At 39.4% G+C, this 17,393-nt stretch overlaps 4 protein-coding genes across 4 annotated transcripts; all 4 read right to left on the bottom strand.

Moving 5' to 3' along the window:
* Positions 1–10: 10 nt before the first annotated feature.
* On the bottom strand, positions 11–816 carry LOC115621833 (protein D2). The gene is made up of 2 exons (XM_030515641.1): positions 676–816; positions 11–614 (listed from the first exon to the last, which is right to left on the bottom strand). The coding sequence occupies exons 1-2, from the start codon at positions 769–771 to the stop codon at positions 132–134; spliced, it is 579 nt and encodes a 192-aa protein (XP_030371501.1). The 5' UTR covers positions 772–816; the 3' UTR covers positions 11–131.
* Positions 817–1,506: 690 nt separating this feature from the next.
* On the bottom strand, positions 1,507–2,386 carry LOC115622006 (protein D2). The gene is made up of 2 exons (XM_030515861.1): positions 2,246–2,386; positions 1,507–2,174 (listed from the first exon to the last, which is right to left on the bottom strand). The coding sequence occupies exons 1-2, from the start codon at positions 2,384–2,386 to the stop codon at positions 1,659–1,661; spliced, it is 657 nt and encodes a 218-aa protein (XP_030371721.1). The 3' UTR covers positions 1,507–1,658.
* Positions 2,387–4,501: 2,115 nt separating this feature from the next.
* LOC115621830 lies at positions 4,502–5,395 on the bottom strand. Its single transcript, XM_030515638.1, has 2 exons — positions 4,996–5,395; positions 4,502–4,926 (listed from the first exon to the last, which is right to left on the bottom strand). The coding sequence occupies exons 1-2, from the start codon at positions 5,393–5,395 to the stop codon at positions 4,502–4,504; spliced, it is 825 nt and encodes a 274-aa protein (XP_030371498.1).
* Positions 5,396–11,607: 6,212 nt separating this feature from the next.
* Positions 11,608–12,928, bottom strand: LOC115622005. The gene is made up of 4 exons (XM_030515859.1): positions 12,722–12,928; positions 12,418–12,649; positions 12,144–12,325; positions 11,608–11,769 (listed from the first exon to the last, which is right to left on the bottom strand). The coding sequence occupies exons 1-4, from the start codon at positions 12,926–12,928 to the stop codon at positions 11,608–11,610; spliced, it is 783 nt and encodes a 260-aa protein (XP_030371719.1).
* Positions 12,929–17,393: the final 4,465 nt, after the last annotated feature.

Raw genomic sequence — 17,393 nt, 5'->3', positions numbered from 1 at the left:
ACCCAGTAAATTATTTTGTGTTCACCCGCCACGCTCGAATGAACTTTTATTCGCCAGTTTGCAGAACAATACTTCACAATTTTTGAAAACTAACAAAAAAAGACAATAACAATTATCAATCAAGTTGCTTGCTACTTCTTTCCAGAGAGCTGCTTGTAGAGCTTCGGCACGTAGTCATCCCACTGGGCCTGATAGAAATTGCCCGCCACAGGATTGCCCAACTTGTATTTGGCCACAAACTTTTCGGTATTGAAGTTAGCACGTCCGTCGCCACTAGTCTTGGGTATGCGTTTCTCGTTGCAAGTCAATTTCTGGGGTTGTTTGAAAATCAAAAACACATAGCGATGCAAGCCGGAGCCCTGCGGTGGTCCAGAGCCAACGTAGGCGCTCAAAACTTCGCCACTGGCGATATCATTGCCTGGTATATTCACAACTAGCCAGTGATGCCATTCCCGGAACTTGGGTTGCTTGCGACTTGGCGCGTCTGGATCGGTTAGCAGCAGTGTGTATAGAGCGCCCGGCTCGGTTGGCCACTCCACAGTGGGCGGAGCCTTTACCTGGGTGGGTGTCAGCTCATCACCTTTGTTGACCACCAAGCCCCCGGCATAGGTCACCTGCGTGTGCGTGTGTACTTTTAGTAAAAGGCCTGCTTCTGGGCTTCTCTATTCCACTTACCTGAGCCATGGCCATGGGCGCAGTTTTGACAATATCCGGTATGATTTTATGCTGCATGAAGCATTCGCCCGGTTCGCAAATGGGGGGTGCAGACATTTTTCACAATTGAACAGCCTAGCACAACAGATTGAGGCAATTTTTGCTTTATTTTGTTTGAAGAACTAGAGAGCTATGGCTTGCTTTGATTGCCAGGCTTTTCAATTAGTCTACACACTTAATGAACACATTGCTTATTGTTCACAGACTTTCGCATAAGTTGGCAGGAAAAAAAAGGGCAGAACAAAATATTTTGTTCTGTCCATGTATAGCTATTTTTTCCAATCAATTCTAGTGCTTCTATTGTGTTTGTTTTGTTGTGCTTTTCATGTGCCCGGTAGTTTTCCATTTTGAATTCGAGCTTAAAGTTTTCTAAGACAATTCCAAAAAGACTTAGTTAATTCTACAATTAGCAATTATTTACGATAACTATTAGGGGTTTTCAATAATTTGTTCAAATCATTTCTAGTGCTTCCATTGCGTTTGTTAAGCTTTTTATTTAAACAGTAGATTGAAAGAATAATTAAAATTAATAATAATTTAATTTTATTAATTTAATTTTGAAGAGAAATTCCATTGCAAACGAAAACTACTTGTAGTACTAGTAACTAGATTTCCGTGCCGTAATTTTCTAATATTTTTCCATTGGAAAGATTTTATAATTGGAACTTTAGGAAATTTAGATGCAAGCCAAATCTATTGTGGGTTACTTATTGGTATATTTAATTTGCTGCTATTTATAATAGCTATTATTATTTGATCAAATTGTAAATCTTTTTACATTTTCTAGGACTGTATATCTTTTGTGATGGAATAAATTGGAATATCCTTTATTCTCGGAGGGTTTCCAGATCAAATTATAAGTATATATATACCTATCAATTAAATATTTGGGGAACATTTATTTACTCGTAATTGTACAACGGTTGCATTCTTAATTCAGACTCCTATAACATGCGGTACGATAAGCTCTTGCCCTTGGCCTTCCCAAACGAGATGGCATCGTACAAGTTGGGCACATCTTTGCTCCAGGCTGCGGTGTAGAAGTTGCCCGCCACCGGGGCGCCCAACATATAGAGCTCGGCAAACTGCTTTGTGTTGAACTTGGGCCGATCGAGGGTATTGTGTTTGGCCATTGTGGGTATCTTAAACTTCATGTACTCGGGCTGTTTGTAGAGCAGGAACACATAGCGATGGAGGCCGCTGCCCTCGGGCGGCATGGAGCCCATATAGCCGGCACGCACATCGCCCAGATTCAGCTGATTGTCCGGTATATTGACCACCAGCCAGTGCAGGTACTCCTTTAGCGTGGGCGAATACCGGCTGGGCACATCGGGATCGACCATCAACAGTGTGTAGTAACTGTCTTGGGCTGCAGGCCAGCTAACCATTGGCTGGTCTCGCACTTGTATGGGTTGCAGTTCAATGCCCTTATCGGCTTCAATATTTCCTGAGTAGGTGACCTGTTTGCGATGAAATACGATTTAATTCGCTAGTTTTCAGGTCGTTTCAATGGCCGCTCATTTTACTGTACATTGAGGAACTCCTGCGGCCCTTCGTCTATCAAGTCTGGTATTACGTCTAGATTGCGCATAATTTTAGTGACTTCCGTTTCCGCGCCGGCAATGCCGACGATGCAAAGCAGGCAAAACCACTTCCGACAGCTCGGCCTCATCGTTTCTCCCTGATTGGAGTGCCCTGCAATGTTCTTCTCTTTAAATAGCAGTTCTTGAAGTAGCAGGCCATCTTCAAAACAAAACATCTGTCTAAAACGCTTAGTACGTGTTTTTGCTAAGTACAGTTAGCTTTGGGTTTGCAAAAAACAGCTGCGATTCAACAGAATTCATTATTCTGCCACATCTAAACAGTTTTTTTCAATTACAACATAAGTGGCTGGCAGCGTGTTTCAAAGTAATTTTCTGGCTGGGCTTGCGTGTTCAACGCATTTTCAAAATGAATATTACAATCAGTTAGTACCCCATTATCTTGACAAACCTCGAGTAGTAACAACGGATTGTGTCGCCGAATTATAAACCTACCCTTAACATTATATATTATTTTAATGGTATGCTATCTTCTCTATTTTGTTTATTGACAGTTCTTAAAAGTAAATTGTCAGAAACTATTTAAAATTATAGCTTTGAAAACATACGGAGGACTAATCGTAAACACAGAGCTTAAGAATAGGCATCGAATAAATAAACTAAAGTGTTTGTAAGGTGGTCAAAGGTGTTGTAGACGTTTTGAAGTGTTACTTTTTCCCCTTTCGAATAGGCAAATGCAATTTTCTGAAATACAAGAATACTCGAGGAATGGTTTTTGAGTAAAATTTGAGTTTGATTTTTTTGACGCCATAATTATTAATTTTTTTGTAATTTTTGTGAAACAGTGTTACCTTGTGCTTATAGCTCCGCTCCCATAAATCCGATTGTCATGAAATGTTTGCAGGATGTCGATAATAGATGTAGCTAAATAACTCTGTGATATGATTGCGATGTTTTTAAAAATTCCTCTTTACTTTGCAATGTGTCTTGTAGACGTCTTTTACCACTAAGAATTGATTATTCAAGTATTTCCGAGTGTGAGTGTTCCAAAGCACGGTTCGAACCACGCCTCAATTATCATCGCATCAAATGTTGATAATAATTCGCAATCAATTTAATAATTGACTAACCCAGGACAGATCATAATTAAACGATAACACTCTCCAAATCGTTATCCGTTGATCTACGATCGTTATCGGTTTAATTAATTCTATCGGCCACTAAATATTTCTATCGATCACTACATACAGGGTGCGCCATCTTTTATGTCGGTATGTAAATATTGAATAACTTTGTCATTAGTGAACCGATTGACTTGAGTAGACCAATGTTAAAAACCTCAGTTCAAGAAATTGTACAGAACCAAATTAAATAAAAATATATCATACTTGAAAATCGGCTGTTTATTTTCAAAGATATTCAATGTTTACATACCGACATAAAAGATGGCGCACCCTCCATTACTATCGTTACTTACTATCTACAATACAATGGCATGACCTTCTCAATGAGATGATAAAATATTCTAAAATATTTATTACAGTATCCCCACAAGCCTTTGTAAATTTTTAAGGGCCTACAGAGCTGCAAAGTTTGTTTATAAAGCCAGAAATGGTGTCCTTGGGAACCTTATTAAGGTCCTTCATACTTGTATGTGTATCAGCATAGTCATTGGCTCTAAAGGGTGTTTACAATTCGATGTCAACTGTCACTTTAAAAAAAAGAGGTGCAGCCCATGCATGTTTTGATGACCGCTCTGAACCAGCGATTTAGCACAATTCCCACCCACAAAGCACGCAAAATGAAAAACGAAAGCTAAGTTTTCAATTTTTGCTTTTTAATAAATTAAATAAATAATAATTCAATTAAGTACCCTCTGTTTTTGGTCGATTTGTTTGTGTTGTTGTGCTGAAAAGGTTGATAGGCATAGAGCAGTCGAGGGTAAGAGAGCGTCAGACATAGAGAAAGAGAGAGCGAGTGAAGGATAGACTAGAAAAGAGAGTAGAGAGAAAGCATGCAGGAAAGTGGAGGAGGTAGAGGAAGGCGTCGAATGAGACTAAGTTATGAGCTAGTTGATGGATATACATAGCTAAGAATGGCTAATTAACTCGCGCGTTTATCCTTACAACTAAATATATGGCCTAGGCATGTTCCGTTTCCATTTGGTCTGCTTCTCCAAGTACCTGAGTGGCATGGGGGCGGTACTCGATTCCTTGGTATGTACAAACTGGCGCTTGGCGTGTCATTTATGATGACGAGCTATGGCTGGAGGAGCCTGAGGAGCCCGACGAGTACGAGGACGAGCTGCTTGGATGATAAGAGCTATAGGCCAGGTTCTGTGAGTCCCAACGCGCATATGGACCACCGCTCATGGGTTCCCAGCTGCTGGGATCGTACGAAGAGGCTGTGGTGCTGGGTACGCCGTATTCAGTGGCTGGCACTGGTGGTGGCATGGGAGCCATGGTCATCTTCATGCCGCCGAGTTTCTGAATCAAATTGTAGATGAGGAAGCCAAGGACCAGTTTGATGGCGATCTTTGACAAAATCAAAGCCTTGGTAGCCTTAAGTGACACCAGAGCCAGCAGGATGGGCATAACAACCTTCAGCTTGAGTTTCATGAGCAGCAGCAGAGGTAGGAAGAGCTTGTCCTTGTTCTTCTTCTCGGCACGGCCTGTGAAAGAGCCAAAAAGATCTTAAAACGCTGGCCACATGCTTCAAAAATACCGAAAGTCTTACGCACCTTCAGCTTGAGGCAACTCCAAGTCGAAGCCACGATCCGAACGGTAGGTCACCACAGAGCTTGAGAAGAAAGTCTCGGGCAGTTGAACACGCACTTCATTGGTGCGCAGAATGCGTGCCACACGGTCGAAAATGACTTTATCGATGACATCGTCATCAAAGGCGCGACCACTGACATCCTCCTCCACATTGGCGACTGTGTCCAAATAGGTGAGCACCTTCTCCTTCAGGCAATGCATGGCATTGGCATGGAAACACTTATCCACAATCGTCGAAATGAGTTCATCGGAGCTGTGAATTCGTGGGGTGACCGCATTGTCGATGGCAGCTCCATTAACTGGAGCACTGGCCGCCAGCAGCAAACAACCGAACGCGAGCAAGGACGTGAAACGGAACGCCATTTTCTGTGCTATGTTACACTACCAATTTATTATATATACACTACAGGTGCGCGTAGTGTGTTCACTGCGATGTCGATGCGACGACAATGATGGACAATTGTGCGAGTACCGACGATTTTATACTGCCGCTCCCCGCATTGGCATATCGAAGAAATTGAATTGTGTGTGAGGGCTCAAGAGAGTGGTGGTCAGTGTAATAAAGTTTTGGAGCGCGCACATTCTTCGTTTTCAGTTGTTTTTGGACAACCGCACCGCAACGTATCGAGTGACGAAAGCCAATCCAATCCAAGCCAATCCGCAGAGTAGTAGTGTTGGAGTTTTTCACCAAAATGTTGTGTCGCTTTTTTTGATTTTGATATTTGGGTTGTCGCTGCCTGTCCAGTCGGTGTCCAGCAAGTGTCCAAGTCGTACCCATGTCGCAAGCTTTCTCGCTTTCCCATTGACATTAACACACACACACACACACAAACACACATAATCAATTGTAGTCTAGAGTCACCCCCTTTCCGTTGACCAAAGTTGCATTATTGACGGACGAATGAAAATAACTTTTTCCAATTAGTATGCGTGGCCTTAACTCTTACGCGACTGCAAGAAAGCCAACCTGTATGAAGAGCGGGGGCGATCGATCTGAACACCACTGGTAGAGCTAACTTGTTGGGTCACGTACATTTTTCAACGTAGTGTGTCAAATTTCGATACAAGAAATCAGTACGGAACTCGACTACGCATTGGTATTGGCCTTTGCCTATCGTATAGACCATGGGATTGGTCTTCAGGGGCCCTGGTCTTTTAAATGCGGAACTGCTCGCCGAATTTCATAGCGGATTCAATTAATATTGTTGCTTTTTGTTAGATTACGAAACTGATTTTCGTTTTTATTTGTGCCAATTTTTTTTTCTAGGTTTCTGAAATACCGATATCCGAATGCCTAGTTTAAACGGATGCTTTCAATTACCTATAATTTATTGCTATAAGAAATAGAGCAATCTAATTTAGTTTCTGATGCTAATGCTTAACACGATTACATGAGGTAATTGATATTTCAATTGTTTTTTACAAAAATGTGTCAAAACGAAAAAAAAAACACTTGATAAGCTAAATGCAGAAACTTTTGTTCCTCCACCTTGTAGGCCTTAAAAGCAACAAATTCATCCAACTACACATAGCTTTATCTATTTATCTACGAATAATATGAGTGTGTCGTAAGAAACCTAATTATACTATCCATAGACCGCAGGCACTGTAACGTCGTCATGTGAGGAGTAAACAAAATTTGACGGTATCTGAACAATCAATATAGTATGTTCAAAATGTGGACTCAATTAAGCAAAATTTCTTAATCAGCCAATGACTATCTACACTGGTCTGGGTCTGAATACTCCGTGGTAATTAAACGAAACAACGAAGTAAAACAATGATACGTCAAATAGAGATATCATCAACAATCCGCCGCTGCTGCATTACATGAAAAATAAGAATAAGACCGCTGCCGTAGTTAGTGGGTGGAATACTAGAATAAAAGTTTTTCCTAATACATTTTCTTAAAATTGTCCGATTTGGATACAATTTAATATAAGGTTAGGGAATTTAGCATTCAAGAAATTCTTTAGCGGGGAAGGGAGACAGAAATAAAGAACCTCGTGTTGCCTAGGGACCACAAAAGTGTATTTTCCATGTTTGATCCATGTGGGCTCAGCCGTTTTTCGTAATCCTACCGTTTATACAGAGGAATTGACAGATTCGTGGACTATGGAGTGGAATATGCTTCCTTCTGCTTGTTCAATTCTAGCCCCTAACCCAATATTGCCTTCAGATAAAAGGTATTTAAAGAAATGTTTGATAGTCTGCATCAGAATCCATTAATACTTTTAACATCAACTTATTTAATTAAAAATTTTTATATTCAAAATCTCTTGGAGACACATATAACCGTGAAATACACAAGTATGAGCGAATATATTCGCTTTCCAATCTAACATGAGAAAATATCTGTGGTGATCTTCTCTGCTATCTCAAAATTAGCAAAATAATTAATCGACATTTTAATATTTAATTAACAATTTATTTTATTAATTTTTTATTAAAGTTAGGTTGAAAAAAATGGTTATTTTTGACAAAGAGAAAAATAATACTACTTCATTGTGAATAAAAGAAGATTTATCTTTAAAGAAGCATTTCATACGAGTATATCTGAAGACGAAATAACTAAACAGAACTGTTGCATATTTAAAGGAGACTGGAAAGAGTAGCATCGTAAAACCGTCCAAGGTCTACGTGTGATTACTTTCTATAAAATATAAATAGACTGATTGGATGGAGATAACGGCTGCAGTATATATCCGTGCCCTAGTTTTTATTGGTGTTAATATCGAATATGTTATCTATTGCTTTTTTTTAAAATATTATCATCAAGGGTAACATGCGTTACCTTTCTTTATATGAACTTCTTAATGTTATGTGGGTAGATTATGTCTAGAACCTTCCATTCTAATAAGGGTAAAAATGTCACATTTAGATCTAGAATGGTCAGAAAGTCTTTCTTACGGTATTACGAGGCTTCGTCTCGTCTTCCTCTGGTGTGAGTCTTCGCAGCTCATTGAACGGAAGAGCAGATGAACATATCTTAAATAAATCTTGTATTTACGAAATTATAAGGGATTCTCATGATATTCTTAAATCTTATCAAAATTGTTACACTACTGTTGGATTAATTAATTTATTATTATAATTGTTCGATTACGTTGGCTTATTACAATCAACCATGTTTCACAAATGTCCGCTTAATTTCAAAATTTCACTGGCGTCCTACTTCGTCGGCTGGTCAATATTTACTTCTCTGTTAGTCCTTACTATCGATTATCGATTACTTATCACTACTTCGCTATTCAATCACTATTTTTGTCACTGCTTAATTATTGTTAGTGATTCGGTGTGTTCCTATTATTACCCAGTTAGGGCATTCCTACACTACTAAATTTGAGTAGTTTGGGGGCAGGGCATTCAGCAGTCTGGCTGGCTCGACTTCTACGCTCTACTCGCTTAGCTTAGGCTCCGAGATACGGTAGTTTAAATCCCTATCGCATGTAAACAGACCCCCCATCCTATTTCCTGGTCTGATGCCCAAAGTTTTAACTCTCAACCATGTCATTACTAAACAAGCAACGTACATGCCCATGGAAATCCGTTTCAAACACAAAACGCCGATCGTCATAGATTACCTAATTGTCGATTTAAATAATGCAACGAGTGTCGTGGTTGCATGTTTTAATCTCTTATCACCACATAAAAGAAATTTTCGGACAGCTTCATGTATATTTCACAAGCGCCACACTTTGTTCAAATCGTGCCAAAATCAAAATAACAATGTCCAAAAAGGCATATCGTAAATTTCAATAAACTGGTGGCGTGTGTCGTCCAAAAAAGAGGCAACAACAATGGCGCATGCCAAATGATTATGAAAGTAGTCGAGGATTGGAAGCCACAATGCAGACTGAATTCGGGTCCACCTGGCCCATTCCACTTATGGGCCCCTTTTTCATTTCATTAGTGTTGCAATGCATTTGGTAAGAATTTATTATGGGTTTTTGCACTCGAAAAGCTTTAAAATGTTTACACTTTGCTGCCCATTAGAATTTGCTGTGGAATAAAATGCTTTAAAGCCGAGCACTGGGTGTTAAGGCATTCGATTCCTTTTTATTTTGAATTGGTATGCATTGAGATGTGGAAAAATGTATCCTACATTTGCCTTAATGATGTCATGCGGCTGACCGCATTTTGAATACAGACGCAGCAAGTCGAATTCGTTATCTTTGTGGTCGGTTTGTGTTATGTCTGGACATTGGCAGCTTTAATAGAAAAATACACCGTCTCACTATTTGTGTGCCATTGAAAGGCAACAGTTGTGCTTGTGTTACAAAAAATATTAAGTGGCAAGCAAAAACAAATTTCGTGTTCAAAGCACGTTAAATAAAATTGGTTTCTTGCGAAATTTAGAAGAAGAAGACCTGCGAAAGGCAAACTTATTTGATTGATTTTAATATTAAAAGTGCTTTGTGGCAAATACTTATATTTTTTTGATAAATATTCTGCAGAGGCCAGGCCTTCTGCCCTAAAGTAATGCCCGTTACAAAGGTATAAAGCAAAGCGTTTTTTGGGTGATATTTTAGGTCAGTTTGTCCATTCCCTGCCTGTCTGGACATTCTTGCCCGCCTTGCTATTCTTTTTAATCCTGTGTAAGGATTTATGGACAGCGTATCATAATTATAACATTCCCAGTCTTCACATGCTAATAAACAAGTTCTGACGTGCTGACATACAAGGGGTGTGAAGCAGTTCTTCTGCTCAGTAATAATTGCTTAAAAATTTGCAATTAATATTTAATATTTATATAATTTTTCATTTTATGGCACTAATAAATCTGATGAAAATATAGCATTGTCTTTAACGAATACAAAAATTGAGTAATAAAGATACATACTAAGTATACTGTTGATTTACTAATCAACAAACATACATATTTGCAGAAAAACTGGGAAGCATTATTTAGGCATGCTGCTGTGAAAACAAAGTATGATTTGGCACAGAATTATAGTGAAAGGGGATTAATATAGTATGTATTCAGATAGACGATAAATTACGAGGATAATGCTGTTCGTTTCAATAATTTGATCATATTAGGAATTTAGGAATACATAAAATCGTATATACTATATAGCCAGGAGTGAAAATTGTTTTGAATTAATTTTATCCCTGGTGCACATATAGTAGTATATAGGTCAAGTCTGAAATTCGTCCAATCCATTCCTTATTAACCAAATCACACTTGAGCGTATCTGCATGGTTGAAATGTGAGATTGCTTTTTGATCATAAGTAAAGCTAAGGGTGTTCCGGGCACTATTGAGCGAGGTGAACGTCCCTTCATCACATCATATACTTGTACCTTTATCAAGCATTGGTGCCCGCAGTACGAGCATAATTATTATTGAATCTGTGCTAAAACAGTTATCTTTGCACTAATGAGGGGTAGGGCTGGAATCAAAAACTCAGCTGTAGAACCGATACATAGGCACATAAGTAAGTGTAAGATTTGGACCATCCATTACAGTCTCAATAAAATACATTAATCATTACTTTCGACTGACATTAATGTGCAATATGCATAATATTTTGTTTTTACTTAGGCCGCAAGTTCTTTTCGCTGTGGCCTAGAATTCATACCTACTTACAAATGACTTTCACTTTCGACTCGTGCCATCGTTGCCGGCGACTTTCGCGCAAGTGAAAATTATAAATTAAAATTATGTGCAGCTCATCAATATCGTATAACTGATTACCTTTTGTTGCTGGCACCTTAAGAAAGTTAACAACAGCAAAACAAAAAAAAAAAAAATAAATACGGCCAATCAGCAAGGTTTGAGTAGAATATTTAATCAGGTTTTATGTAGAGGATTTGACGTGTTTAAATTTGGCTAATTAGGACGCAAATACATTGCACGTGATGGCTTATAAATATTTAATATTGAGTGAAATTTTCTAGGCAGCAGCTGGCCCTGCCCTCGGTTGTGGGGGTGGGGGTATAATTGTAGTTCTTAGGCAAGCTATGTAGGTGCCGAGTGCCAAGTTAATTAAATAGATTCCAAAGATGCTACTGGATTGACGTTGAGCGGAAAATGCGACCAATTTTTGTGGTGCTGTGGGTGTTTGAAGGCATAAGAACTTTAGCAGCGTCTAATATAAATGAATCCGACACCCTCAGCGTTGGTGTTGGTGTTGGTGTTGGCGCTGGCGTTAACGTTAAAATGAAGTGTTTAATTAATTGAATGAAGTTCATCATCTTCAAAGCATTTAATTTGCTACTTTATTCTCTTGGGGCTTGGTACTTTTTCTCTCTTTTTTGTTTGTTCATCTCTGTGTTTTTTTGTTTGTTTTTTGTTGTTTTTGTGTTGTCAATAAATAAGTTAATAAATAAGAAATTAAAGTCTAAGGAATGCAGCATGCCAAAAAGTTGCCAAAGCGCGACAATAACAGCAGAGAGCTAGTGGCGAACAAAAGGCAACAAAATATTTTTAAACAATTAACTAATAATTTTGTGCGCTCCTGCTGCCACACAGGATATAAAGATACAGATACAGTGCTATGGCAGCCACGTTATTGTCATGCTGGCTATTGTCCTCGTGCTTGATGTTGTTTTGGTTTTTGTTCTTAGGTATTAGACATAGCCCTGGTAGGCCAGTTTATGTGCGGCCACATTTTGTTGGGGCTGCTCCAGCACGGACGCGGGGGCGACAGCTTCGGCGGCAGCGTTGAACATGCGTCCATCCCAAGGACCGTGCGCTGTGATGTGTGCGGTGTGGTGATGATCAGCCGCAATCTGAGTGAACAAAAATAAACGAGAAAAGGCTATAAAATGTGGCAATACAATGTTATGGCACAACAAACTGAAATGCTTGGGAGGGGAGTGAGAGGGGGTGGGCGGTGCAGGCGATGTGGCTTGGGGTGGGGTGGCATTTAGCCAGTATGTGAGTGAGTGCGAGGGTTGGTGGTGTTGGAGGGTTCTTGGCTCGACTTACCGTGCACGTCACTTATATTTATGTATGTCACTTATATTTGCAATATTATGTATCTTTGTTTCTCTATAAAGTTTTACCCAACGCCACTCCCTCACACTCCCTAACGCCTAATTACCACAGCCCGCGAATGCCTAAAAATGAATATAGAGATGCGTTTTAATACGCTGCCGCTTACCTTTTTGCACAATTGGAAAATGGCCAAACCAACCGAGACAAGGAAAGAGAAGAAGCCCAAGCCGAGTGCATTTAATGCCTTTATCTTCAAGATGCCAATGGCCATCGGTATGACTGTGATAGCCTTCAGCAGTATGAGAACCATAATGGGCATGGCCATTTTGCGCAAACGATGCTTTTTGCCTGTAATATTGGAGCAATGGGGCGTATGAGTAATATACAAATTTACTCTACATTGTTAAACACACCCTTCTTGAAGAGGTTGCCCTTCTTACCCTTGCCTTCGACGACACCATCGGCCAGTTTTAAATTCAAACTCAACTCGTCATTGGCCAGATTGCGTGCCGAGACGGTGACCTGGGCATCGGCCATAGGCAAGTCCATGGTCACATCGTGTCCTTGTATATAGTTCTCAATCGCAGCAATGAAACCATCGGCACTCTGACCACGAGCCTCATTTGACACCGCTGCCTTATAGCCATTGGCGCGCACCTCCAAATTGGATAGCTACGGGGTACATTGATTAGTAATTGGGTGTGGGGTGTTTCGGGGAAGGGGGGGGGGGGAAATTCCACTCACTTTATAGCTATCTTTGCTTAGCACTGTGTCCACAAAACGCATGGCACGCTCTTTAATGCAGGCCATCGAATCTTCGCCACTGGCGCACTTGCTCTGCTCCTCGGCAATCAAGCGCTGCAATTGTTGTTGTGTTTGTTGTGGTGCAGCGCCTGCCACACTGCGGGCCGCCAGCGCACAGCAGATAACTATAAGGAGCAACTTGGCCATGTTGGTGGTAAACGTTGTGCACGTTGTCGATAAATCGCTTTTCGTTTCGCTTCGAAGACGGCACACAACTCGTCTCAGTGCTCGCACAATTGCGTTTAATAATCGTTTTTCTATTGTTCACGATTTTTATACTCCCAATGTTAAGTTAAGGCAGCGAATGGCGCTCGGATTGGACTTGTCAAGTCGTTGCCGCGAATGGCGGCGCAAAAGAAATGGCGGAAGAAGACATTAATGCAAAGACAAGACCAACGAACAGAGAAGCAATGCAACAACTGGTTATTGTTGTTGTTGCTGTTGCTGTTGCTGCTGCTGCTTTGCTGAGCTGTTTTGTAAGCATGCAAGTGTGCGTGCTTTTGGGTACCACGTGTCGTATGCGCAATGTGATTTAATTTCAAACGCGTGCTTGTGCCAAGCGTTAGTCTTTGAAGTCGAACCCCATTGATAATTCAAGAGCTGCCTTTATCAAGTAGCGTTTCATAGCTGTGCTGCCGGCAGAGTTCTAAAGAAAAAAGAAATGTTTGTTGGGAAAAAGTGGAAGGATTTCATTTTAGCTAATCAGCATTAAATACAGAATTGCTGATTATTTCCTGCTGCTGTTGCGTAATTATAATAAACGGCAGTCATAAATCGTTCGTGGCTCGCCCAAAACTAGCCACACTGAATTGCTTAACTCATAATTATATACAGCGTCAGTTATGCAAACTTATTGTTGAGTAATTAAATCACTGGACATACGCATAATTAATAATTAAAGCAAAGCTGGCCATTTGGGTGGCAGCTGTCAATGAGTTTGGTGATGACAGCGTGCACATGTCAATGAAAAAGAAAGTGTTTTTCCTGGCCAACGAAAGCGAAAGTGCAATTGTTGCAGGGCTACTCCCCCCTCCCACAAATCGCCAAAACCGACGCACGAAATGTCATGCCTCGAATTTCGAAATGTTTTGCGTTCGCACACAATCCAATCACACACACAAACACACCAATAAGTTATGAATTTCATTCATACTCGCGCATATTAAGCGCCTTGCCGCTTTTTTTGCTCTTTTATATCAAATACCTCGAATGCAAGAGGGTATTGAAGAATTGCAATGTTGTAAGTCACATCTTAAGCAATGCGAATTTGTTCCTCATTTCGATTTTTATACTCTGTACATGAAATGTACAAGAGTATATTAGGTTTGCGGGAGCTGAAAAATGTAACAGGCAGAAGGAGGCGTGGCAGACCCCACAAAGTATATATATTCTTGATCAGCATGACGAGACGAGTCGATCTAGCCCTGTCTGTCTGTCTGTCCGTCTGTCCGTCTGTCCGTCTGTCCGTCTGTCCGTCCGTATGAACACCTGGATCTCAGAGACTATAAGAGATAGAGACACCAAATTTTGCACGAAGATGCGTTATGTGTGTATTCTATACGAGTTTGTTTTATTTTTTTGATTTTCCCCCCCACTTCCCCCCTATGGGGGTTTTCCCGATTTTCCATTCGTATAATCGCCTATATCTCGGAGACTATAAGACCTAGGAACACCAAATTTTAGTCCCAGATGCCTTATGTGAATACGCAGAAAATGTATATTTTGGAATTCCCCTCCCTCCCCCCTCTACCCCGCAAATCGTAACTCCCGTAATTCTTGGAATTTCGAACTAAAATTTTGCAAATACCCCCAGTTAGTTATTATGTGTCCGTATGCCAAATTTCATTATGATAGACCGATTTACCAAGAAGTTATAGCCATAAACATATTTGCTGCTGCAGCGCTGCTCAAGCGCTGCCCGCGGCTGTTGTTGATGTTGCTGTTTGGTTGACTGCGAAAATGCTTACACAGACACGAATTGATGCGCATAGGCATACATACACTCACACAGACGCAATTGCTATGTAAATGTGCAATTATACACCCTTTACGTGAGTTCGAATACCGAGAGAGGTAAAATCGATCAAATTTTTTTTTTTTATTTTCTTAATTTTTTTTATTTTCTATAATTATTGTAAACATATGTACAGAGTATTTCAAAGTCGGGACACCCGACTTTAGCTTTTTTACTTGTTTATTCCTTATCAGCCTCTGTTTTTTTTTTAACTTCTATTTCTATTAATCTTCAAATATACGTAAAACAGTGTGTCCTAACTAATTGATTGTAAATCATTGCAAAGCTCGAAAAAGATTCATTTATCTTGTAGGGGAACATTAAAGTTTTGGAAAATTCGATTCCCAAAGGGGGAAAATGGGCTTTAAATGTTGAATTATTTAAAATCTAGTTTTTAAACACTCAGGCTGAAAACAAATCAATTTGCTTCTGTGTAGTTCCAATAGAGACTTTTCTGGAAATGAGCTCAATGTGAGATGGAAAAAGAGTATACAATAAATAAATAAATAAGTATCTAATAAATGTTACCAAACAACAACTAGCAGCAACGGCCAACACTAAAATTGTTTTTATGTATAATTGAACTTTGATTTACCTTTTAATTTGTGTTTTATCATTAAAAATGATTTTCTCATTTAATTAATTAAACTATTTTTAATTTTTGTTTAAATGTTCTCATGTTTTAATTATCTAAATAATTGTTTGATCGAATGGTAGATGCAGAATACTATTTAGTAAATATGTTTTAAGTCTGCTTATATTTTTTTTGAAAAAATCTGTAGATTATTTGGGGTCTAGCTTTTAATGTGTTTCTTAAATTCATATTAAATGGAACTAATGGCTTGGGGAATTGTTAAAATTAAAAACAAACTTAAATATATATTTAATGGCAAAATGAAAAGCATTTTTAAATAATCATAATAAAGCAGCATCAGATCGTGTCTCTAATTTCGATTATCCTGGGTATTGATTATAAAAATTATAAAATCCAAATAAAATAATAGTAAAAGAAACTGTTTTTTAAAAATATTGTACTAATAACTTAAATCGTAACTTATTTTTTGTATTTTTTTCAAGTAAACTGTTGGAAAAGGGTCTACTTAGTCTTAATGAATTATCTAAATTAAATGAATGTTCAAATCTTAGATTAAACACTTATCGGCTTTCCCCTTGTTGGAGGCCCGTATCAGGTGCTGAGCTAGTAGAACGTTTCTCCGGAGTCGTGAAAACATTTAAATTGTTCAACATTAAAAGATCTTACTTGCTTACAAATAAAGGAGTGGTGGTTACGGGACTAGCCCTTATAACTAAATCATTTTAATACCATATTTTGTATACACTTGCTTATGGTTATTTAATTCCATTTCTGTGTAAGGGTATTTATGTGTCGGGCACTATAATGTATGATTTCTGTATTTGTTTTTGTTTCCTTTTGCCGCGTAAAACGTAATGAAAATTGAATTTGATATCAATTTAAATGTCGAGCTTTGGTCAAGCAAAAATTTCACCTCGCACACACATTGGCGCTTAATTTGCAATTCCGGGCGCACTCACTACTGCCCCAGCTGCCGCGGCCCCACTTGCCCCGTGCCGACCATGCATGCACATGCGTGCTTATTTGATTAAAATTGGATACAATTTTCACATTCGAAATTGTTGCGTAGAAATGGTGTTGACACACACACGCACACGCACACACTAACCGGGGCGTTGATGTTGGCGCCGACGCCATTTTGCATTGTTGCACGCAGCCATCGCTAGCTTTCCCACATGGCTGCCTGCCTGCCTGGCTGGCTGTCTGTCCGTCTATCTGTCTGTTAGGGTTGACCGCAGAGAGCGGGCGCTGAGGGGTGGCGGGACTGCATTGGATATGAATTACTATTGATTTTCGGTGTGATGTATGCGAGAAAAGAAACTGATTTCTTTGCCACTTTCACAGCTTATGGAGGACAGAGCGAGAGCAAGAGAGATACTTAAGGTCAGAAAAATTAAAATGAAATTTCATGATTTACTCGTCTTTGGCAAATAACTTGCTCAGCTCATGGGTCGAGCGGCAGCGCTTTGCTGCATAAGCCAAGGAGATTTGTGCGGCCACAGCGGGCACCTCCGAAAGAAAAGGGTTCAAAGCTAAGCAAATTAGCGCATTAGTACATTTTCGTCTGATCCCCAATTTGGATGATTTGATGTGCGTTCTATTTTCGGCACTTGCGAGCGCGCAATCTTAAGCATTTTTGATTTTCCTTTTTAGTTAGTCCCTTGAATTAAGTAAATAATCTTGTTCATGCTTTATTTCATAAATATTTACACACACATAAGGGAAAGAGAGAGAGAGAGAGAGAGAGAGAGAAAGAGGAGAGAGCATGAAATGCTGCTGAGCGGACTTCCTTCCTCCTCAAATACTTTCTAATTGTTTGTTTGGTTCTCCTTTTTTTTTCTTATTTTCGCTTCGTTTTTTTTTTTTTTGTTTGTACACTTCTCATAAAAACAATAAATAAATAAATACATAAATAAAACAAACGCAGCTTTTGCAGCTTTGCGTGTCGACTACTTAAAATAGCAATAAATAAAGACGTGCTCTGGCCGTTTCCTTAGCTCTTT

The sequence above is a fragment of the Scaptodrosophila lebanonensis genome, unplaced genomic scaffold, assembly GCF_003285725.1.
Source record: "Scaptodrosophila lebanonensis strain 11010-0011.00,11010-0021.00 unplaced genomic scaffold, SlebRS2 tig00000024-arrow-pilon, whole genome shotgun sequence".
In the NCBI taxonomy this organism is placed as follows: domain Eukaryota; kingdom Metazoa; phylum Arthropoda; class Insecta; order Diptera; family Drosophilidae; genus Scaptodrosophila; species Scaptodrosophila lebanonensis.
The sequence above is the reverse complement of the archived record's forward strand: the minus strand, read 5'-3'. Positions and strand labels throughout refer to the sequence as shown.